The 24134-nt window shown below is 43.0% G+C and overlaps 1 protein-coding gene across 2 annotated transcripts in view; it reads left to right on the top strand.

The window, feature by feature from the left end:
• Positions 1–20050, top strand: part of SEC24D (SEC24 homolog D, COPII component) — a 164419-nt gene extending 144369 nt beyond the window's left edge. For both annotated transcript variants that reach the window (XM_077476816.1, XM_077476815.1), the window contains exons 18-23: positions 2657–2795; positions 3254–3372; positions 4952–5131; positions 6050–6241; positions 13013–13102; positions 19459–20050. In XM_077476816.1, the coding sequence (XP_077332942.1) occupies positions 2657–2795; positions 3254–3372; positions 4952–5131; positions 6050–6241; positions 13013–13102; positions 19459–19599 (861 nt within the window). In that variant the 3' untranslated portion in view covers positions 19600–20050. The remainder of the gene's footprint in view (positions 1–2656; positions 2796–3253; positions 3373–4951; positions 5132–6049; positions 6242–13012; positions 13103–19458) is intronic.
• The last annotated feature ends 4084 nt before the right edge of the window (positions 20051–24134 follow it).

The raw sequence follows: 24134 nt of genomic DNA, 5'->3' as shown, positions 1-24134 counted from the left end.
AAGCTAGCTGCCTGAAGAAAAAAAGAATACCGGGGTTATGGCATCTAGCTGCAGCCATAACCCTGTATTTAACATCAAAATGATGACGTATATGTACAGTTAGGTAGTTGTCAAGTGGTTAAAATGCAGCTCTGAAAAACTTTAAAAGACCTGATTTCACTCAACCACCAGAGAACTACATGGAGTATATATGGAGTATATATATATAACGCTACTCGCTGGGCTATAATAAATTCACATTTTATTAATCAAAAATACAAACAAAGGTAAATAACTGCAAATTGTGTTTCTCTTTTGCATCACAATGCATTGAACCATTTGCCCCCAAAGTTCCATTTATTTACTATACTTGGAATCACCATTATTCACTTTAATTATTTGATTACAATATCATGCATTGATTTCTATAGGGGCTTATTGAGTATACTGTTTATAGTGAGAGAGATGGATGCATGTTTTTAGGTGTGTATGATGTGGGTATTGGTACCATTTTAAAGCATTACATAAATTGCAGTTATTTACCTTTGTTTATATTTTTGATTAATAAAATGTGAATTTATTATAACCCAGCAAGTAGCGGGTTATAATAAATTCACATTTTAATTTTCACTTAGGGGTGTACTCACTTTTGTTGCCAGTGGTTTAGACATTAATGGCAGTGTGTTGAGTTATTTTGAGGGGACAGCAAATTTACACTGTTATACAAGATGTACACTCACTAAGATATAATAAAATATTTACAGAAATGTGAGATGTGTACTCACTTTTGTAAGATACTGTACCTGTAGTTTTTTTCTCCAAAGCTCTAAGGGCCCTTTCACACATGACGTCCGTTTGCCCGTTTTTCATCCATCTGTTGATGGATGAAAAACGGACACCAATGCATCTCTATGGAAAAACGGATAGCTTGAGTACTAGCAGCCACACTTTATTTAGACTATCAACCTAAATATTCATGCAAGGAGATTACATGTGCAAAATGGCAAGTAGAGACATGGCATATTGAACAAACAATGGCTTTAAAAAAAGTCCATAAATGTTGTGGAACAATAGCAAATTTGGAAGGTAGCCCTGTTTGAAGAAAAAGAAGGAATCTGGAGACACTGGAAATTAAACAGAGGCGCCACTCTAAGTGCAATAATTAAAAAGGTGCTTTAATGAAGACTGTGGACACGGTACTCACAAATGTACATAGTTGTCAGGCATATAGGCAATTACCGTCTGGTTGCCACCGTGCTCTCCACCGACCGGAAACTGTCAGCAGTGAACGATCCAGCACTTTTTCCGGATACACGCCGCAACCCAGTCAATGGACAGGACACACTCTACCGGACATGTGGCAGTAATTGCCTATATGCCTGACAACTATGTACATTTGTGAGTACCGTGTTCACAGTCTTCATTAAAGCACCTTTTTAATTATTGCACTTAGAGTGGCGCCTCTGTTTAATTTCCAATGGAAAAACGGATGTAAATGGATGATCATCCATTTACATCCGCATTCGGCATCACCTGTTTTTTAAAACTGATCAAAGCTCTATTTTTCTTCAGTTAAAAAAACATATCAGATGAAAAACGGATGTAAACTGACAAATGGTCAGTTTTTGCATTGTTAGCGGATGTAAAAAAAAATTATGAAAAACCGATGAGCACTGATGAAAATACATCATCCGTTTTGACGTGACTGAACTGATGAAATTAAAGGTCTGCATGTGTGAAAGGGGCCTAAGTGTCGTTTCTCTCGGATGCTTCGTTCCTTTGTTATCAGCATGAGTCACTTCTGGCAAGTTTTCCCGACATGAGATGACATTTGTGACAGGGAGGGAGCTCAGCATGGAGCTTGTCTATTCAGGACACAGCTCTGTATCCTTCCTTCGCACCTGTTCGCTGTGTAGAGGTGGGTGTGTCCCTTTCCTCCAATCCCGTCTCACACACTGCAACTACAGCCTGCCCGCCCCCTCCTCTGTGATATTAACAGATGGAGAAGGATTTTAACACAATTCTGCCCTTTTGAAGGAATGTGGAGAAGAGAAAACTGCAGATAAACAAGTTAAACTTATGTAGGAGGATTTGTTTCATCTCTGTCTATCACCTGAAGCTATTTACTTCACTGGGTAACACGAGATGGTTTACAACCACTTTAACCTTTCCCAATGGGCCTACCCAACTTTAATCACTTCACAAGTGTAAGCTCCTTTGTTTTGTAGGCTCTGCTCATTGAAAATTCAGAAAAGTGACTATAGAGGTTACAGTAAGCAAAGTGACTATGGAATTAGAAAGATTCCATTTTACTGTACACCAGTGATTCTCAACCAGGGTTCCTCCAGAGGTTGCTAGGGGTTCCTTCAGTATTGGGCCATTTCTGCCTCTCAGATAAGTTCCCACCGACACCAATGATCTTTTTAGCTATCTGTAAGTAGGTAATTCTTCCCAATGACCACAAGTGTAAAGACCATTCTTCCCACTGACTATCACACTAATGTATCATGAGTTGTAGATTTCTAATTTTTAGCAGGGGTTCCCCGAGACTGGAGAACTATTTCAAGGGTTCCTCTTTGTTGAAAAGGTTGAGAAAGGCTGTACACAATGCACACATTAAAATGTAATAAACATATATGTGTATGTTAAATAATTATTTGTTTCCTGTGTTATCCAGTGTGCTGTTCTATACACAACCATCAGCGGACAAAGACGTCTATTAGTTCACAACATTAGTCTCAACTGCAGTTCACAACTTGCAGATCTGTACAAGAGCTGTGAGACAGACGCCCTCATTAACTTCTTTGCTAAATCAGGTAACTGGTGATCTTTTTAGTCAGAACTTTGTTGTTGGGCAGTTAATCATTGCAGCCATATTTAACATGTAAAAGTGAACCACATTGAAGAGAGCTTTTCATAGACACAAGTAGGGGATTTTAAAAAAAGTAGTTTATAATGTAATATGTACAAGGGAATGGAACACAGAAATCGATTTGCAGCATTTCATTTTTCTCAAATGTCTTATTCGATTTTTGAATTGCAGAGAATGCATATAATAGTCAAGGCACTGGATCTAGTGCTGGTAAAGTCTGCACAGAATAATACACAGTAAATATACTGCATAGCTCTTTGTGCAAGAGTTTTATGACATCTAGTGGATTCACTTGGTACTGCAGCTCGTTCTTCACATGCCTAGCAGAAACGTGCCTTTAAATTATGGAATGCTAGTATTTGTAACCCCCCCCTAAAACCTTTCACTGTCTTGTCATCTCAGCTTACAAAGCAATCCTGCAACACCCTCTGAAGACAGTGCGCGATGTGCTGATTGGTCAGACAGCTCACATCTTGGCATGCTATAGGAAGCACTGTGCAAGTCCCTCGGCTGTTAGCCAAGTAAGTATAAATTATCAAGTCTTTTGATTATGCAATTCAGTATATTAGTATCAGTATCTCTCTGTTCTTATCACCACTACTGTATTCTGTCTGCTTATTTCCCAATATTATTATATTCATGTCAAACTAGTGTGCTTTCATTTATTGTATTTTTTCTGTACACATGCCTTTAATGGAGGAAAAGCATTAGACTACTAATTGGACACTAAATTGTAAAGTATAAGACAGAAAACTAAATGGCTATAGTTGGAAAGTCTTTGTAAATGGCCTTTCCAGTAAATGCAGCCTCACAGGTCCATACAGTGTCAAGAAAAAGTATGGGAACCCCTTGAAATGAGCTGGTTTTCTGCAGTAATTAAAATGCGATCTGACCCCTCATCAAAGTCACAATAGAGTTGAGTTGAGTTGCATCTTGATATAGCGCGGTCATTTACCCCGTAGGATCTCGATGAGCTTACAACACATACACATACTAGGGCCAATTGTTATAGACAGGATCAGATTAACCTACCAGCATTTCTTAGGAGTGTGGGAGGAAACCCACGCAGGCCGACCACGACTCCAGGCAGATAGAGTCATGGACGGGATTTGAACCAGCGACCCTATTGCTGCTAGGTCAAAGTGCTAACCACACCCATTAAACATTCACAGTGCCAGAGGAAAAAGTAAGTGAAACCATGGAGCAAATAGCTAGTCGAGCCTCCTTTGGCAGCAATGATTCCAAGCAGTTGCTTTTGGTAGCTCTGCACCAGACCTGCAAAACAAAAATTTTCACCATTCCTCTTTACAAAACTTCTTTAGCTTAGACATATCAGTACTTGTGTAAATGCACCAATATCTGAAACTGATATTTTCAGGCTTGGTTCTTTGAGCTGTCAGTGGGTCTCCCCGGTGTTTAAAGAAGTCCAGTAATTGGAGCTGTCAAGAAAAAAAAGAAAAAGCAGCCGGCAATGTTTATTAACAACATTGCTCAGCCCTGACACACTAAAATAAAAAGAAACATTGCTTCTTTTTGTATATTTCTGTTTCTTCATCTGCAGATCAAAGGGGTGAACAAATGTTCCTCTGTTTAACCCCTTAATAACCCATAATTTACTCTAATCAGCCTTAATTAACTCCCTATTCTCCTCCATTCAATTATTATTTTCCTGCTCTTTTTCTTTAGTTCACATCTATTTTATAAACAATAAGCAATTAAAAAAAAAATTTTTGTGTTTGCTTTGTTAGTGAATATTTTTACACATATATATTAACATATATTTACACATGTCACATTGAAAAAGCGCTAAATTAAAAAAATATTTTGATTTAACTTGTAAATAACTTTTCAATGCTTTGTACCATTGCTGACAGCTGAAGTTCAAACAAAACAGTTGCAGTAGGTATCGGTAATTGGTATCGGCGAGCACTAAAAAAAGTATAGGTACTTGTACTCATTGTAAAAAAAAGGGTATCGGTGCATTCCTAATCATAGGGTTTCTTTGCAATGAATGCCCATACATGCAAAATTTCACATAACTAAATTTGATTGTGGAAAGTAAAGTGTATACTGTAACACTCTTCTCATTTTTCCTACCAGCTCATTCTGCCTGACTCCATGAAAGTGCTTCCAGTCTACATGAACTGCTTGTTAAAGAATGAGGTTCTGGTGGGGAGCCCAGAGATTGCCACTGATGAGCGGACATTTCTGAGACAGCTGGTCATGCCTATGGATGTGGCCAGCTCCCAGCTCTTCTTCTATCCACTGCTTTTACCTTTAGTAAGTGATAACAGCGGGTGTATTGGTGGGCAAACAACATAAAAATAGTTCTTGAAATTTACCAGACTGAATTGGGTATGCTAGAGCAGCAACACTCACTATACAACATAGATGGCACCAGTGCTTCACCTATATTTTTAATCTGTAATAAATTCTAGCCACTGCTATAGATAACCTCAAATGTATGTTAAGGATTACATTTCATATAACTTCTTGCATTCATTTCCTTTTATTTGATTTTAGTATTGAGGGACATGCAGACAAAGTGAGGCCCAGCCCAGTCTGTCTGATAATAAATTATAGAACCTTATCATTATAAAAATAGAGATTAAATTATAGCATTCAAGTTACCTGTGTGTTAATTATAGTAATGGATAATACTTTAGAAGCACAATGAAGCAAAGGCATAGATTGCACTGTTTCTGTTGAAAAGGTCTCACATTTTGCTGGTTGCCATGTAAAAACTATAAACCATGAAAAGATTCATCTATAAGAGCATTTAACAGGCTGCCTTAGGTAATTGTAAACAGGTTCTGTGAAAAACATTACATTTTTGAATATCTGTCATTGTACACAATGGAGACTTTAACAATCCCTACAGATATAAAGGAACAAGAAATGCAGTAAATACTGTCTCAGATCACTGCATGCTCCCAGCACAAAGACTGAGCTGTCAATAACAGCTGTCAGTCCAAATTAAAGATCGGTAGTTGACAGGACCAGCTTCCAAACATGTGACCACCATGACAATGATCACATGATCGACTGCCCTTACCGCCCATTGGGCAATCAAAACTATTTAAAGGGGTGCCAGGGTGGACGGGAAGGTGTTTTATTGTCTTTCCACTGTGGTTTTGTACATATAAGAACAGTGACTGTACTTGGTAACTAATTATGTTGTTTTCATTTTAACTAAAGCATACTTTGGACACCAAGAGCAAAGCCATTCCTTCAGCTGTCCGTTGTTCTGAGGAGCGCTTGTCTGAAGGAGGGATATTCCTTCTGGCCAATGGCGTCTGCATGTTTTTGTGGTTGGGTGTCAGTTCACCACCAGAATTCATCCAAGGGATATTTAATGTGCCTTCATTTGCACACATCACCCCAGAAGCTGTAAGTTATTCATACTATTTAGCTTATTGTGGTAGTGCAACAATGTTACTCTCCTCCTGTTAACTTACAGTGGTATTAAACCCAAAAGCAAACATTTATTATATTAAACCTTACCAACTCTTAGATGTGATGACTGCATTAGTGTTCTTTTTTAGACTTTCTTTCTTTTATTTACACCTGGTGATCCAGCCAGTAAGTCTGTTGTGTTTCAACAGAAAAAGCTGTCCTGCGGATGTTGCAGTTAAGCTGGCCATAGACTGATTGAAATTTGGCCGGTTCAGCAGGAACCAGACAAATTTCAATCCATATATGGGTAAGGTGGTTGTGCATGTGGGAGAGCAATGTCAAATTTGTCCTGGACTGGATGTTGTTTTTTTTCCTTTACTTTATTTATTTATTTTATGTAAGTTTTTTTTTACACTCTTTTTAAAAACATTTTTTAGATTAACGTTATTGCTATCACAAAGGAGGAACAACATAGCATAGACAGGTACTCTTTACTGAGAGATCTAGGATCTATTAGCCTCAGATCTCTCCTCTGCCCTCAAATGCAGCTGATGAAACCGACTGTTTGATTAAATGCTTTATAAGCCAGTAACGGCTTGTAAACATCAAACCAAAACCAGAAATGATGATCTTCTGACTTCACAGAGGATGGGCGGTACGAATGTACCCACCTTTCGTGTGTGTTCACCAGGCCAGACAGGTTGCAGCGGTTCCGGGCTCCCCAATCGCACCGGAGAGCTCGGGAACAGCATTGGAAGGGGGTTCTTCCCACAACCTGTAGAAGTGATTGGGCAACTGTAGAGCTGCTTGCATCACTACAGGAAAACCCATTGCTATCTGTGGCCATGATTCTTGTATCACTGGGTGGGTGTATACATACGTACAGTGGTCAGGTAGCAGTTAACAATGCTGCTGTACAAAGTTGTCTCTGTGCTCCTCCATCCAGAGTGTAGACACTCTAATACAGAAATTGTGTTACGGGGAAATCAACAGAAGGCAAAAAAGACAAAAAAATAAAACGAATGCAGCCACCACATCTAATGATTGATAAGCTGAAATATATTACATTTTTGGTTTTGGGTTTAAAAAAAGGCTTTAATATAGACCTCCACTGTAATAGCAGATACTGAGATCTAATGCCGCGTACACACGACCGGTTTTTCCGTCAGAATAAACTCTGACGATTTTTCAGACGGAGTTCCACTGAAACGGACTTGCCTACACACGATCACACCAAAGTATCGTTTAGAACGCGGTGACGTACAACACGTATGACGGGACTAGAAAAAGTAAGTTAAATAGCCAGTAGCCAATAGCTGCCCTTGCGTCGTTTTTGGTCCGTCCGGACAGCATACAGATGAATGGTTTTCCCGATAGGAATTGATTCCGTCTGAAAGATTTAAAACATGTTCTATTTCTAGGTCCATCTAAATTTTTGGAAAAAAAAAAAGTCCGCTGAAGCCCACACATGATCGGAATATCCGATGAAATGATTCCGTTGGACTTTTTCTGCCACAAAGTCCTACCATGTGTACACGGCATAATAGTGTAGAGAAATCTTTTTTTCTTTGTAGTCTTCTCATGTGAGGCCAACCAAATGTTTAACCCTGTGCCTCCAGCTCATTTGATGGTCTACATTTTATTTGTTAATCTGCAGATGCCTCGAGTATTTAATCAAGCTGTGTTGATATGTCAGTAATGGTGAAACTACCAATAAACAATCACAAACTGCTTTCAGACCAAAAGACAACACCAGCAGTGCCGTTTGTAACAGCCTATTTGGATTTCTTTCTTCTGTTTTCCTTTTGTTAGAAATCTATGCATTAAGGAGAAAGTATTAATAAGATAAGAAAGATGTAATTTTTCAAGGTCAGGAGGAGCTCTAAGACAGTACTGTAGGGCTATATCCATTCCTCAGCTGAGTACCATTCACCATTGGTTTAGGTTACTGTGTTTCCAAAGCCAAAACGTTTTAAAATATTTTTGTATAGAGCAAGAAATTGTTAAAACCCCTGTGAATTTTTGTTACTGTTTACATTTCTTTCACAACAACAAATACAATGAAATCAATTAAAACTGAAGGTAATCCACTCTTAGTTGTAGCTGGTGGTACCAGTTTCCTAATGTGACCTCTGTGACAATGGTCACCACACCAAAGAAGATGAAATGAGGGAAATCTGCTGTCAGACAGTTGTAGCTATTGGTACCGGCTTCCTAATGTGACCACTGTGACAATGGCCATCACACAAAATAAGATGAAATAAGGGCAATCGGCTCTCAGACAGTTGTAGCTATTGGTACCGGCTTCCTAATGTGACCTTTGTGACAATGGTCACCACATCAAATAAGATGAAATGAGGGAAATAAGCTCTCAGACAATTGTAATTGGTGGTACCAGCTTCCAAACGTGACAACTGTGACAATGGTCACCACATCAAATAAGATGAAATGAGGGAATTCAGCTCTTAGACAGTTGTAGCTGGTGGTACCGGCTTCCTAATGTGACCACTGTGACAATGGTCACCACGTCAAATAAGATGAAATGAGGGAAATCAGCTCTCAGACAGTTGTAGCTGGTGGTACCGGCCTCCTAATGTGACCACTGTGACAATGGTCACCACATCAAATAAGATGAAATGAGGGAAATCCTCTCTCAGACAGTTGTAGTTGGTGGTACCGGCTTCCTAATGTGACCTCTGTGACAATGGTCACCACATCAAATAATATTAAATGAGGGAATTCATCTCTTAGACAGTTGTAGTTGGTGGTACCGGCTTCCTAATGTGACCTCTGTGACAATGGTCACCACATCAAATAAGATGAAATGAGGGAAATCAGCTCTCAGACAGTTGTAGCTGGTGGTACCAGCTTCCTAATGTGACAACTGTGACAATGGTCACCACATCAAATACCACGAAATGAGGGAAATCCTCTCATAGACAGTTGTCACCAAAATAAGTGTCCTTACTGCAGGGGCGTAACTAGAAATCACAGGGCCCCATAGCAAAATGTTGTATGGGGCCCCCCCCCTCAAACAGCCCCCCCCACAAAAAAATGGCGGGGCTTAAATTAAATAGTGGGCGTGGTTTAAAATGCGTGGCTCAAAGGGGGTGTGGTTCGAGTCTGAGATGAAGGAGGAAAGAAGGAAGGAAGCAAAGAAAAGGGATGGAGGGACAACAGGCCCAGATCCTACACCACAATAGCAATATACATATTCCAGAACGTTTAACAATCAACAGATAAAGATACTCCAAACAGCTGGTGTTAGCGCTTCAATAATCCTCACCTGTACCCAATGTGGCCTGCCTGTTCCCAATGCAGCGTGGCCTGCCCATGCCCAATACTGCCTCACCTGTGCCCACTTGTGCCCAATGCAGCCTGTCCAGTGCCCAATACAGCCTTACCTATGCCCAATGCAGTGTGGCCTGTGCCCAAAGCACCCTCCCCTGTGCCCAATGTGGTCTCACCTGTGCCCAATGCAGCGTGGCCTGCCTGTGCCCAATACAGCCTCACCTGTGCCCAATGCAGCCTCCCCTATGCCCAATGCATCGTGACCCATGCCCAATACAGCCTCACCTGTGCCCAATGCAGCGTGACCCGAGCACAATGCAGCCTCACCTGTGCAGAGGGAGAGGCGAGCCAGTGGCGGAACTACCGGGGAGGATGAGGAATGCATACTGGAGCCCTCAAATGGCTGCTGGCAAGTGTGGGGCTGCCTCACAGTGGGGGGGCTCTGGCTCTACATCCAACTCCTGGCATGTCTCTTCCAGAGCTTTCCACTGTGATTTCCACTCACCGACACCTGGCCTGGATCCCTCCTGAATGACTTTACTCAGGACGTGCTGACCGCGCTGGTCGGGACCCCCGTGAGTCCGGTCGTGGGACCCGCGGACTCGATCGCCGCGGGCATCCCCGCGATCGTCTCACGGAGCGGCCGAATGGAGGAAATGCTGTATAAACAACATTTTCCCATTCTGCCTAGCAACTAGTGACGCTGATCTCTGCTCCATGTGATTGGCGCAGAGATCAGTGTACACTAAATGAAAGCCCAACCCCCCCACAGTTAGTAACACACCCCTAGGAACACTTAACCCCTACACTGCCACCCACTGGTTAACCCTTTTTACTGCCAGTGTCATTTACACAGGAATCACTGCATTTATATAGCAGTGATTACTGTATAAATGACAATGGTCCCAAAAATGTCCGATGGGTCCCCGACAATGTCGCAGTCACAATAAAAATCGCAGATCGCCGCCATTACTAGTAAAAAAAAAAATAATAAAAAATTAATAAAAATGCTATAAAACTATCCCTATTTTGTAAACGCTATAACTTTTGCGCAAACCAATCAATAATCGATAATTGCGATTTTTTTTTTACCAAAAATATGTACAAGAATACGTATCGCCCTAAATTGAGGGAAAAAAATATATGTTTTTTTATATATTTTTGGGGGATATTTATTATAACAAAAAGTAAAAAATAATGCGTTTTTTTCAAAATTGTCGCTCTATTTTTGTTTATAGCGCAAAAAATAAAAACCACAGGGGTAATCAAATACCACCAAAAGAAAGCTCTATTTGTGGGGAAAAAAGGACGTCAATTTTGTTTGGGAGCCACGTCGCACGACCGCGCAATTGTCAGTTAAAGCGACGCAGTGCCGAATCGCAAAAAGTGGTCTGGTCTTTGACCAGCAAATTGGTCCGGTCTGAAAGTGGTTAAAAATGCAAACACTAATACTGTTAACTTTATAGCTGTAAAAAAAAAAAAAAAATCTGAAATATGTAGTAAAGATAATTCCTACATGCAAAAATGCACTGTACATTACATGTTCTTTAGACATAAATTTTTTTTCAAACATTAGTTTCCTTTGCCAATTCAAATTCAAAAAATTACCATATAACACGAATTAAAAGATCAGCATTTGTAATTTTCCTTTATGTAACCAATGACTAATGTTAGAATTAGAACAACTAGAGAAATGCTGAATGAATGTGCAGTCACAATTGCAGCCTCACCTGTGCAGAGGAAGAGGCGAGCCAGTGGCAGAAGGATGTGGAGTGCAGTCCAGTATGGAGCCCTCAAATGGCTGCGGGCAAGTGTGGGGCTGACTCAGAGTGGGGGGCGAGCACCGTCTGCACGGTCCCCCAGCCAGGGGAAGCGAGGAGAGGAAGAGGCAAGCTGTCTGTACGAGCAGAGAGCTGTAATAGCTTTCATTTGAATGTCCTGTGTTCCCGGGGCTCACCGTCACATAGCCCCACCTCTTGGCCTGCAGCCTTTGATGATGTCACATGTCCCGCATTGGACCGGTGTTCTGTCTATCAAAGACGCCGGGCCAAGAGGTGGGGCTATGTGACGGTGAGCCCCGGGAACACGGGACATTCAAATGAAAGCTATTACAGCTCTCTGCTCGTACAGACAGCTTGCCTCTTCCTCTCCTCGCTTCCGCTGGCTGGGGGAACATGCGGGAGGTGATGCCCCCCTCCACAGTATGCATTCCTCATCCTTCCCACGGGCCCCTCTCAGCTGCGGGCCCCATAGCGGCTGCATGTGCCGCTATGGCGGTAGTTCCGCCACTGCCTTACTGGAAGATTTCACCTCCCCTCCTGCTCTGGTGACAACTGGTATTAAACCCAGAAACAAAAAATGTAATATATTAAAGAAGTTGTAAAGGATGAAGGTAAAAAACCTTCAGCATGCAGCTCCCCCCACAGCCCCTCTTAATACTTACCTGAGTCTGATCCTGATCCAGCAATGTGCATGAGAGCGGCTGCCCTCCCAGGTCTGTGCTGCCTCATTAGCCCAAAGAAAGCAGCAGGAGCCATTGGCTCAATCACCAGTGAGGAGGGAGCGGGTGTGAGGCTAAGCCACGTTCTGTATGACTTATGGACACACATTTCGGGGCTCAGGAGCGAGCATACACTCGGCAGGGGGAAGGATCCCAGAGTGCCGGCAGGGAACCTGAGAAGAGGAAAATCGGGGCTGCTCTGTGAAAAACCACTACACAGAGCAGGTGAGTATAACATGTTTGTTTTTTTGTTTTTTTTATGTAAGCATTTAGTATCACTTTAAAGCTTACCAATCCTTAAACATGGTGGCTGCATTCATTTTATTTTATTTTTTTTCCTTAATTTTCACCTGGTAATCTGACCAGTATCACACTTATTGTCTTAAGGTGTCTCCACTCTTGATGGAGGAGCCATAGAGACACATTTTGGACAGCACAATTGTCAGTCTGGGGAGAGGGTAGTGTGAGATGCATCAGATGTAGATTTAAATGGACTTCACTAAACAATTTAAAGTCAATTTCCACTAACTTGGCAAACTGCGATATAACAGATTTTAGTTTTTGGGTTTAATACCACTTTAAGTTAAAGTGTATTTAAAAACAACAAAAAGTGAGATAAATCTCTCCAAAGTGAATATCATCTCCTTTTAAACAGTTTTAACTGGAACAGGTGTCGCCATTTGAAGATTTCCTCTTATCTGTTCTAGTGACAGCTGTAACATTTTGCTTTTCTCAAATCCATTTGTCCCACTAAGGGTGGTCACCAGGACAGATAGAGAAGGTGATCGTTACAACATAACAAAGAACAAACTAAAACCAGAAAATTGAAGTGACATTGTGGTACTACCAGAGTAACAAAAGCTGTAAATCTCTAAATATGCCAAAAATGTAATAAAATCAAGTTTTGCATTTTTTATTTGACATGGTGTATTTAAGGTTTTTGTACATTATTATTATTTTTTTTTTAATTGTAGACATCTATTCCTCAACTGGACAGTCCTCATTCCAAAAAAATAAGGGAAATTATGGAATTTATTCAGAACAAAAGTTCACATTCAATGAAGGTATGACATTCTAAATTGTTACTAAGAAACCCAAAGGGAAAATTGCAACTTAGATTAAAGCTGGCCATACATTATACAATTTTCTTATTCAATTTCCCTCAGATTTATCTTCAGCTATGTAGTGCAAGGGCCTGGCTGATTGCATACAGACTGAAAGTGTTTTGACCTCATATTATATGGTTATGTTAAATCTAAAGGAAAATTGTACCATAAAATTGTATATTGTATGGCCAGCCTTCGAGAATGGCATAAAGAAATGTATTACAATATGGGAACTTCAGAGCATGGTCTGGGCAGATGAAAGCAAACGGGGGGAGGGGGGGGCAGGAGACCTAGCTTGGGGCCCAGTCTTTGAGGGGAGAATATGATGGGCACCAGATACCCCAGGACAAGGAAACTGATAGAAGTAGTGGTGCTGCTTGGTTTCACCGCACTGTAGTCTACATCTTGTAAACCCTCACAAGATGGAAAGTCTGCGTGGACAGGGCAGCGTCCACAAGCACATGCTTAGGTGTCCATTTTGGGATTTTGCTTGTTTATAGATGCAGTACATTGGCCAGTGCCATTAAGCAAGACACACTGTATGTATGCTCTATGAAAGGAGCCTATTACCAGACTGAAGAGATGGTGGGTGTCTGTATGAGCAGTTTCATTTTCAGTTAACAAGCAGCATCTTTTTCAGAAAATAAATTTGCAGAAAAGTGCTGTGAGCCTTACTGTAACTGACAATCACATAACACTAGGGATTATTAGATAATTCATGTCCCTCTTTATTTATTTTTTATTAAGATCTGTATTTCCTATTTATTAAAGTCTTTATTGGGAGAGTGCCTGCCAGCTGCCAACACTGATAGGAAGGTATATTTTTTAGTCTCTGGATTATATTGTTGAGAAATGTATGACCCCTGTATCAGTCATGTTCATATAAAAGAAACAGTTTCTGAAACTGAGATTATGAGTGAAGACAGTGAACTACAGGGTCTCTGTGGCTGTGTGCTATGCCACCAGATAGATCACAGCTTTCGTAAGGGCCTGAAATGTAGTCTTCCTTAGGGACCATGCTAGCTCTCATCTCCCCAGGGCATGAGTACTTCAGCCTTACACTACATCCATGCTCAGTTGTTTTTTAAAGGTGGAGGTGGCAGAATATGGGTAAATCCAATCCAGGACTCACTCCAGGATATGGGTACATTTTTGGGGCATCAGACTGCTATTGGTTTGATGACAGCAGCAAGAGGGAGTTTTGAATCTATAGTGTTGGTTTTAGTGCCACTTTAAAGTGAACCTGTGCCTTATTCAAACAAGTCAAGCCAACAGCTACAATTTATTTCTCCCAAGCTGAAAATACATACCTTCAATTTGCTTCCCCACTACTCTGTATAGTGACAGGGAGTGAGGAAATACAGCTCCATATAAGCTTTAGAAGATTCTCCAATCTTGCACAGGGATGCTTGTCTCCCTGCACTCAACTGCAATAAAACCCAGTGCTGTCACATGGAGTGAGTCACATGCTGTTCAATTTCCAGAACTAAAAGGTATATCTTACAGTATCTCTCAAAAGTGAGTACACCCCCCCCCCCACCCCAATATTTGTAAATATTTTATTATATCTTTTCATATGACAACACTGAAGAAATTACTCTTTGCTGCAATATAAAGTAGTGAGTGTACAGCTTGTATAACAGTGTCAATTTGCTGTCTCCTCAAAATAACTCAACACCCAGCCATTAATGTCTAAACCTCTGGCAACAAAAGTGAGTACACCCTAAGTGAAAATGTCCAAATTGGGCCCAATTAGCCATTTCCCTCCCCCGTGTCATGTGACTCCTTAGTGTTACAAAGTCTCAGGTGTGAATGGGGAGCAAGTGTGTTAAATTCGGTGTTATCACTCTCACACTTTCATACTGGTCACTGGAAGTTCAACATGGCACTTCATGGCAAAGAACTCTCTGAGGATCTGAAAAAAAGAATGGTTGCTCTACATAAAGATGGCCTAGGCTGTAAGAAGATAGCCAAGACCCTGAAACTGAGCTGTAGCATGGTTGCCAAGACCATACAGCGGTTTAACAGGACAGGTTCAACTCAGAACAGGCCTCGCCATGGTCAAACAAAGAGGTTGAGTGCATGTGCTCAGCATCATATCCAGAGGTTGTCTTTGGGAAATAGGTGGTGGGAGTGTCATGGTCTGGGGCTGAATGAGTGCTGCCGGCACTGGGGAGCTACAGTTCATTGAGGGAACCATGTATGCCAACATGTACTGAGACATACTGAAACAGAGCATGATCCCATCCCTTTGGCGACTGCGCAGCAGGGCAGTATTCCAACATAACGATCCCAAACACACCTCCAAGACAACCACTGCCTTGCTAAAGAAGCTGATGGTAATGGTGATGGACTGGCCAAGCATGTCTCCAGACCTAAATCCCATTGAGCATTTGTGGAGCATCCTTAAATGGAAGGTGGAGAAGCGCAAGGTCTCTAACATCCACCAGCTTTTTGATGTCGTCATGGAGGAGTGGAAGAGGACTCCAGTGGCAACCTGTAAAGCTCTGGTGAACTCCATGCCTAAGAGGGTTAAGGCAGTGCCGGAAATATAAGGTAGCCACACAATATTGACACTTTGGGCCCAATTTGGACATTTTCACTTAGGGGTGTACTCACTTTTGTTGCCAGCGGTTTAGACATTAATGGCTGTGTGGAGTTTTTTGAGGGGACAGCAAATTTACACTGTTATACAAGCTGTACACTCACTACTTTACATTGCAGCAAAGTGTAATTTCTTCAGTATTGTCACATGAAAAGATAGAAAAAAATATTTACAAAAATGTGAGGAGTGTACTCACTTTTGTGAAATACTGTAATTGTATATTACAGCACACAGAGGACTTCATAATCATGATCACTTGGGTTATGACGCGACTTTTAGGTGAATGAACACTAATCAGAGACTTCCCGCCTACTCTGGACCTCAGAGGCCTTAACAAGTTCCTGAAAGTACAGAAATTCAGAATGGAATCCACTCAATAGATGAATGCTTTGCTTTGTCTGGAGGACTTCCTGGCATCAGTGGATATCAAGGATGCTTAACTACACATTTTTCTGCCTCACCAACTATTTCTGCAACTTGCAGTGTAGGATTTCCTATCAGTTTGTGGCATTTCTTTTGGCCTTTCCATAGCCTCCAGAGTGTTCATAGAGATGTTGGCTCTAGTTCTGGGGTTGTTGAGGATCTGGGGTATCCCCATTGTGGGGTGCCTGGATGACCTGCATCTCAAGGAGCAGTTGGCTCAAAAGCTGACGTAAAATGTCCAGCTGACAGTACAAGACTTGGAAAGGTTTAGTTGGGTGCTGAACCTTCAGAAGTCGGCCTTGGTTCCCACAAAAAGTCTGGAGTACTTGGTCTTAGTCCTTAACATGGTACAGGCAAAGTTACTGCTTCTGCAGGAAAAATACCAGGTGGAGTCCATGAAGTTGTTGGAAAGTGCCTCGATTTGACCTGTTGGGGAAGCTGGTAGCCGCTATAAAGACGGACCCTTATGCCCAGTTTCACTGAGTTCTTTAGCTCAATATCCTCTTGTGATTACTTGGATCTACACACAAGTATTAGTTACACTGGCAGATCCAAGGACTTACAACTATCTGAAGACCAGATAAAGTCTGGAATGGTTGATATCAGCACAGATGCTGGATGCTGGGAAATCCTTCCTTCCGATAAACTGAAATGTCTTGATGACAGATGCCAGCCTTTCATGCTTGGGAGGAGCTCTGGAGAACCTCTTGGTTCAGGTAACGTGGTTCTCAGAGGAGCAGAGGAGTAGTTGCCAATCAACATCCTGGAACTTCAGGCATTCAGCTGGTCCTTTCACGCTGGTCTGTCTACCTTTTGGGTCTCCCCTGTAGGATGCAGTTGAAGAATGCCACAGTTGTGACATACATCAACCATCAAGGAGGGAAAAGAAACCTCCATGTTGAGGAAAACAGAGACCTTATGTTCCCTCTCCACCATGCACATTCCAGGCATGGAAAATTGTCAGGCGCACTTTCTCAGCCATTAGCAGTTAAGTCCAAGGAAGTGGACCCTTCCCCTGGAAGTTTTTTTGGAGATTTGTCTGCCATGGGGGACAACAGATGTGGATCTCTTGGTATCCAGTTTTAACAACAAACTAAACAGGTTTGTGTCCTGGACCACAGACCCTTAGACAATTGCAGTGGATGTCATTGTGACTCCTTGTGATTGAATTTCCCGATCTATGCCTTCCATTTGCTTTCTTGCCTTTTTGCGCAAGATAAAAGTGGAGGGCGTTCCAGTGTTTCTGATTGCACCAGCTTGGCCAAGAACATGGTATGCAGACATGAAAAATCAGACCGTGGGCTCTTCTGAATTAGCCAGATTTTCTGTTGTAGGGTCCAAGCTTCCATCCTGCTTTATGGCCCGTGGCTTTGAAGGCATGTCTGTTGAAGCTCAAGACCTGAGGGATAGGGGTGTTTATAATTCTGTAAACCTCTTCTCAAGACAAGAAAGGCATCCTCCTGGAAGGTGTACGACATTACATGGATAGCCCGTTTCACTTGTTGTGAGGCTCATAAGTTTCATCCCTGACAATATGTTATAGGGCACAGTTTGGCCTTTCTCCAGACTGGTGTGGAGATGTCTCTGGCCTTAAGTACTATCAAGGGACAAATATCAGCCTTGACAGTTCTGTTTCAGAAACCTGTCTTATATCAGTCCTTGGTTAAAGCCTTTGTACAGGGTGTCACATGGATTGTTCTGCATCTGCTCCCGTTATCTCCACCTGACTTTAACTTGGTCTTGTCTTGCAGATTACTAATTTGAACCTCTCTGAGATCCCCTTGTTGCTCCTTTCATGCAAGGTTGTCTTTAGTTGCCATTACCTCTGCTTGAAGGTTCTCAGAGTTGGTTGTGCTTTTCTGCAAGGGAGCCTTTCATGGTTATTCACCAGGAAAAGATGGTGTTGAGGAATGGGTCCTTTTCCTTCCCTATGGTATTGTATTGCCATCTTTTTGTCTTTATTCTAAGCATCCTAAGGATAAGGGTCTTCACTCTTTGGATGTTGTTTGAGCTGTTCCAATTGATCTTACATTTACAATTTTGTCTCAGTAAGTCTGATTCCCAGTTTTTTGTGCCTGATGGTCCCTGTAAGGGTCAGGCAGGTTCTCAATCCATGATTTTTAGGTGTAGTCATCATCTATTTTCTAAGGTATCAATGGTAAGGTTCTTCCTTTCTTGGTCAGGGCCTATTCCACCAGAAGTATCAGTATTCTGGGCTATTCAGACTCAAGCTTATTTTGCTACCTGGTCTTCTCATCACACATTTACTAACTTTTACCAGTAAGATGTTTATGCCTATGCAGATGCCAGTTTTGGGCAAAAGGTCTTGGAGGCAGCTTTGTAGTTGGTACCCCCATTCTCTCCATTCCAGAGAAAACAGATTAGCAGCCCAATGCACAAGGGTACATTGTAGGGGAATGTTGCCACCTTCTCCACTCAGTCCAGAGGCGCTCACCAGTCCAGTTATTACCCATTGTGGTGGGTTTGCCCCATTGAGTCTTCAGGGACATGACACATCCCCTTGAGGATCACTGCCATGGACCTGGAGAGCACCTTGCTGGCACAGTCACTTGGTACACTGTAACCTGGAAATTGTTGCCCACATGGTTCAGCCCCTACTGGAAGCATGAAAGACCATCCCTACACTTGCACACCTGGTCCAGGTACACTCCCTCTTAGCCTTTTGGCTGTAATAACCAATCCTTCCACTATCCCATCAGGAGTGTTAGTAATAGGCCAGAAAGTGCAAGACTAAAGCCCATGAAAGGAAATCTTCAAAGAGACATTGTGGGCACATCCATCACCTAAGAAAATGAGCTAAAAACCGAGGCTTAGCTGAGCTGGAAAGGGTTATGCCTGGGTGGGGAAGCAAATTAAGGAAGGTATGTGCTGTTGGGGTACTGAGCTTTAAACTGAACCTGTTATTTTGCCCTACATCGGAAAAGACTGAGTTTGCTTTAAGCACTATTAAAGCAGTTTCACATTTTTGTACCACATATAGCATTAAACAAACACTGTAAACAATTAAGAATTAACCACTATGAAATCAGACAGACTTTTGGCTATGTGAATTCTTTGACTTACATTTTATGTTCACACTCACAGTTCTATCCAATCTTCATTTGATCTATTGGTACATTTTAATGATTGAAATTTCTAGTGACCCTTAAGTGAGATATACCATTTTAATGGGTATTTGGAAGATGATTGTTTTCATGTGTGACATTCTCTCAGCTAATGCAGTCCATGGATATTAATATAGCTCTTTTTATTTGACAAATTTCAGCTTGTCTTGGTGAAGCAGAAGGATAAGGCAGAGATGGCTTTCAGACAGCTGCTGGTAGAAGATAAAGGCCTACTTGGGGGAGCTTCATATATGGATTTCCTCTGCCTTGTTCACAAAGAGATCCGCCAGCTCCTTACATAATTTCTCCAAGATGCCTTCCATGATGCATCCCTCAACATGTCAGCAAACACACTGCGTCCAACTGTTGCAAGACATGATGTGACTACAGTCACAATTACAGTCCTTTATTTCATAAGTGCTTCATTTTTTAAGATTCCAAAGACAAATCGGGCCTCCCCTGGAAACGGATATATGAATGATGACCTAAAGGGAAATACTTGTGTGTGTTTATCACAAGAATGCTGTTTGTATGTATTTACTGTATGTCTGAATATGTTTCCTCCAATCATTTAGGTACTCTATTGGTATAAAATACACTTCAATTCTTCCAATAATCTTCCCTGTGCATTTGTTACAGTTAGGCACGTGTATTCAAATATCTGATATTTAGGCAAGAACTTGTCATATCAGAATATCAGGGAATTATATTTTATCACTATTAAAGGTGACTTTGAAGTTTCTTTGCCTTTCACTGGCCTCACTGATGTCTTTGTGTAGGAGGCTGTCAGGCCTTAGCCCTTCTTATTATGTACGGATTATTTGATGAATGAATTGTAGATATTGAGGCTTTTTTACGAAAGGAGCTGTGCGAACAGTCACTTCAATTATCCGATCCTGTGGAAAGCAAATTCCTGTTTACTTATTTCACCTGCACATGGTTCAATAACTGGACTGAACATTCAAGATTTTTTATGTAAATATTCTCAACTTCTTTTGTAAATTGGCCCATTTGAGGTTGTTTTTCAGAGCCAATTATCTAGAAAAAAAGGAACTGCTGCAGTCCTATACAAATGATCAAAAAAATTAGCATGGTCACCAAGCATAGGGGAAGTATAGAAATGTTACTGTACATTGACATTCATGTTAGGTAGACATGAGTCATTTGCAGCATGAGCCTTATACTGAGAGAATATAGAGGCTACAGAGCTGACATTGCTCATAAAAATGCCATTTAACTGATTGACATACTAATGGCTTATTTTGGATTGAGTATTTGAACCAGCGACCCTTCTTACTGCTAGGTGAGAGTGCTAACCACTACACCACTGTGCCGCCAGATTAAAGCGGGAGTCCGCCGGGACTCCGCGTTTTTTTTTTTTTAAAAGCCAGCAGCTACAAATACTGCAGCTGCTGACTTTTAAAATAGTGACACTTACCTGTCCAGCGCGCCCGCGATGTCGGCACCCGAAGCCGATCTCTAGATCGTCTCTCGGGTCCTGCCGCCGCCATTTTGGGTATGGGAATCGGGAAATGGAGCCTTTCGGCTTCATTTCCCGGTTCCCTACTGCGTATGCGCGAGTCGCGCTGCGCAATAAGGACGGTCCCCGCTGCCTCTGGGATCTGTGTGTTTCCCAGCAGGCAGTGGGGCACTTGCGGAAAGGGGCGTAATCTACGCCCCTTTCCGCAGAGAGCTATCCCGGAAGTGGGTGCAGATACCTGTACTGTACAGGTATCTGCACCCCCCTCCCCCCTGAAAGGTGCCAATTGTGGCGCCGGAGGGGGGGAGGGTTCCGATGAGCGGAAGGTCCACTTTAGGGTGGACCTCCGCTTTAATGTTACCAAAATCCAGCCATATGTCTCAAAATGCAAAAATTTGCTGTTTTAACCTTTGTGCTGTTCACTGCCTGTCTCTTAATCTTAATCCCCCTCCATTCTGATTCTAAGGGCAGCAGGTGTGTCTAGTGAGGGCGTGACATGCCCTGCAGCTCTAAGACAAGCCATAGACCATAGGTGCTCAGCCTGTGGCCCTCCAGCTGCTGCAGAACTACAAGTCCCATGATGCATTACAAGGCTGACAGTTGCAAGCATGACTCCCAAACAGAGAGACATGATGGGACTTGCTGTGTTCTGAAACATCTGGAGGGCTACAGGTTGAGCACCCATGCCACAGACAGTGCAAATATATTTTCTGCAACCACGGGTAGACGTCCACCCAGAAAAACAGGACCATGCTGTAGACGTCTTTTGGCTATGGCCCAGTCGGCAAGTGGTTAAGCTGCCACCTACAGGAGGTTGTGACAATGGCAAACAGAAAAATTGTAACCCCACCTGTACCCAGCATGCCTCAGTTTTATTGCTAGGTTTCTAGAAGGTCGGATGCCTTTTCTTTAGCTCAGGTAAAAAAAAGTATTTTTTTTTTATCGCTTTGCTTGCTTTATGCAAATATTTCCTTGTTGACTTCAGTCAAGAGGCCTCGCTACACTACTACTTGAGCTGATCTTTAGATAGCCGCTATACAGATAGGCATTTTTTCAGCACTGGCTTTGCAGGCTGTATCTCATCTCTACAGGACTGGACATGTGAGGCTAGCATGGAATGTGACTGTTAAGAACTTCAGGTGAAGAGTCTGACTTAGTGGAAGGGGACCTCTCTTACGGCTCTGGTTCTGGTCTCACTGGAATGGGAACAGGGAGACCGGAGCGCAGCGGGGTAGGAGAGTCCAGCCAGGTGCAGCAGCTGGTGCAGGGTAGGTAAGAATCCTCTGGATCAGGAACTCTCTGTAGCAGGACAGCAGCTGGGAGAAGGCCGCAGACTGAGGGATCAGGATGGATGGTTCCTCTGGATGCGAAGGTAGCAGGCACAGAAGTCAGCAGGAGACAGCAGAGGTATCAGGTACAAGCAGAGGTTCGGCAACAGGAAGACAGTCCAAGAAGGGTCAAACAAGCCGGGGTCGGAGCAGGAGAGGTCAACGAGGTCAGACGGAGCCGGGTCAGGTATCAGATAGGTAGCAGGCAGGTAAACAGGTAACTTCAGGCACAAGCTGCAGACGAGACAGCACAGAACCCCTGCAACTGTGCCTTTAAAAAGGGCCACTGGCGCCAAACGAACTAACGCTCGCCCGTGCGTGTACCGCGCGCACATGCGAACGACGTGCACCCGCGCGCGTCGGAAGACGCTCGTGCCCACGACGACCCGCGGCGCGAACGGAGAGCCGATCGCACGGAACGGACGGATTCCTGACATTGCCCCCCCACAAGGGGCAACCTCCGGGTGCCCCTAGAGACTCTTTTCTCCGGGTGTGCAGCGAAGAAGGCCTGGATCAGTCTATCAGCATGTACATTAGAAGGTTCCCAAGAATTATTCTCCGGGCCATAGCCCTTCCATTTAATTAGAAACTGACCTTGTCCCCGTCGTCTTCTGAAATCCAGAATGGCCTCCACTTCAAATTCCTCACTGCCATCAATCAGCACAGGGTCAGGTGGCCTAGTTTCTCTACCCGGGAAGGGATCAGGAACAGCAGGCTTAAGTAGAGCTACATGAAAGACTGGATGTATCCTCATGGAATCAGGCAGGGACAGTTCATAAGACACCTCGTTAATTTTCCTCTTAACAGGAAACGGGCCCAGAAACTTGGGTGCCAATTTCCTGGAGGGACATTCTAATTTTAAATTAGAAGAAGACAGCCATACCTGGTCCCCGACTTGAAGGATCAATTCTCCCCTTCTTCCTCGATCAAAGCTCCTCTTGCTGTCAGCCTGAGCCTTGGTTATGACCTCCTGCAGGGTCCGGTTATTCTGCTGGAGAAAGGATACCGTATCCTGTACTGCTGGGACATGAGATTCTGTAAGGATATCGGGAAGAAAAGACAAGTTAAAACCATAATTGGCGAAAAACGGGGACTGCCCAGTGGTAGCATGGCTGGCATTGTTGTAGGCGAATTCCGCCAGTGGTAACAGGGAGACCCAATCGTCTTGGACAAAAGAAGAGAAACACCTAATATATTGCTCGAGGGTCTGGTTGGTGCGCTCCGTTTGCCCATTGGTCTGTGGGTGGTAGGCAGAGGACAGGGCCAACTCAATCTTTAACGATTCACACAGGGCTCGCCAGAAACGGGAGGTGAACTGGACCCCTCTATCAGAAACAATATTGGTGGGTACCCCGTGGAGCCTGATTATTTCTCTGATAAAAATATGGGCAGTCTCGGTCGCGGAAGGGGTTCCCCTTAAGGGTAGGAAGTGGGCCATCTTGGTCAGACGGTCACAAACAACAAAGATAGCAGTGCAGTTCTCAGAAGGGGGGAGTTCCACAATGAAGTCCATAGTAATCATCCGCCAAGGGCGGTCGGGTGCGGGAAGAGGTTTAAGCAGCCCCCAAGCCCGATTTCTGGGGACCTTATTCCGATTACATACGGGGCAGGAATTAACATACTGCTTACAGAACTCCCTCATGCCTGGCCACCAGAAGGAGCGCTGTACCAGTTCCAAAGTCTTGCGGACACCAAAGTGCCCGGCGAGCGGATGGTCATGGAGGAGACCCAAGACCTTAATTCTCACATCTTCAGGGACGAAGATCAGGTTGTCCTTCCAAAGCAGGCCTTCCCTGGATGCTAGTGAGATTCCCGGGGGACAGGAAGATATGGAGGAGACACTCTTAAGCAGAGACACCAGGTCTGGCTGGATGAGCAAAAAGGAGTTAGCAGGTAGGATGGTATCCGGGGGTGCGGTGTCCTTGGGACTGTCAAACATACGGGAGAGTGCGTCAGGCTTAACGTTTCTTGATCCAGGGCGATAGGTTATGTGAAAACAGAACCGGGAGAAAAAGAGGGCCCAGCGAGC

The sequence above is a fragment of the Lithobates pipiens genome, unplaced genomic scaffold (assembly GCF_037356315.1).
Source record: "Lithobates pipiens isolate NorthernLeopardFrog02 unplaced genomic scaffold, aLitPip1_a1.2 Scaffold_13, whole genome shotgun sequence".
Lineage (NCBI taxonomy): Eukaryota > Metazoa > Chordata > Amphibia > Anura > Ranidae > Lithobates > Lithobates pipiens.
The sequence above is the reverse complement of the archived record's forward strand: the minus strand, read 5'-3'. Positions and strand labels throughout refer to the sequence as shown.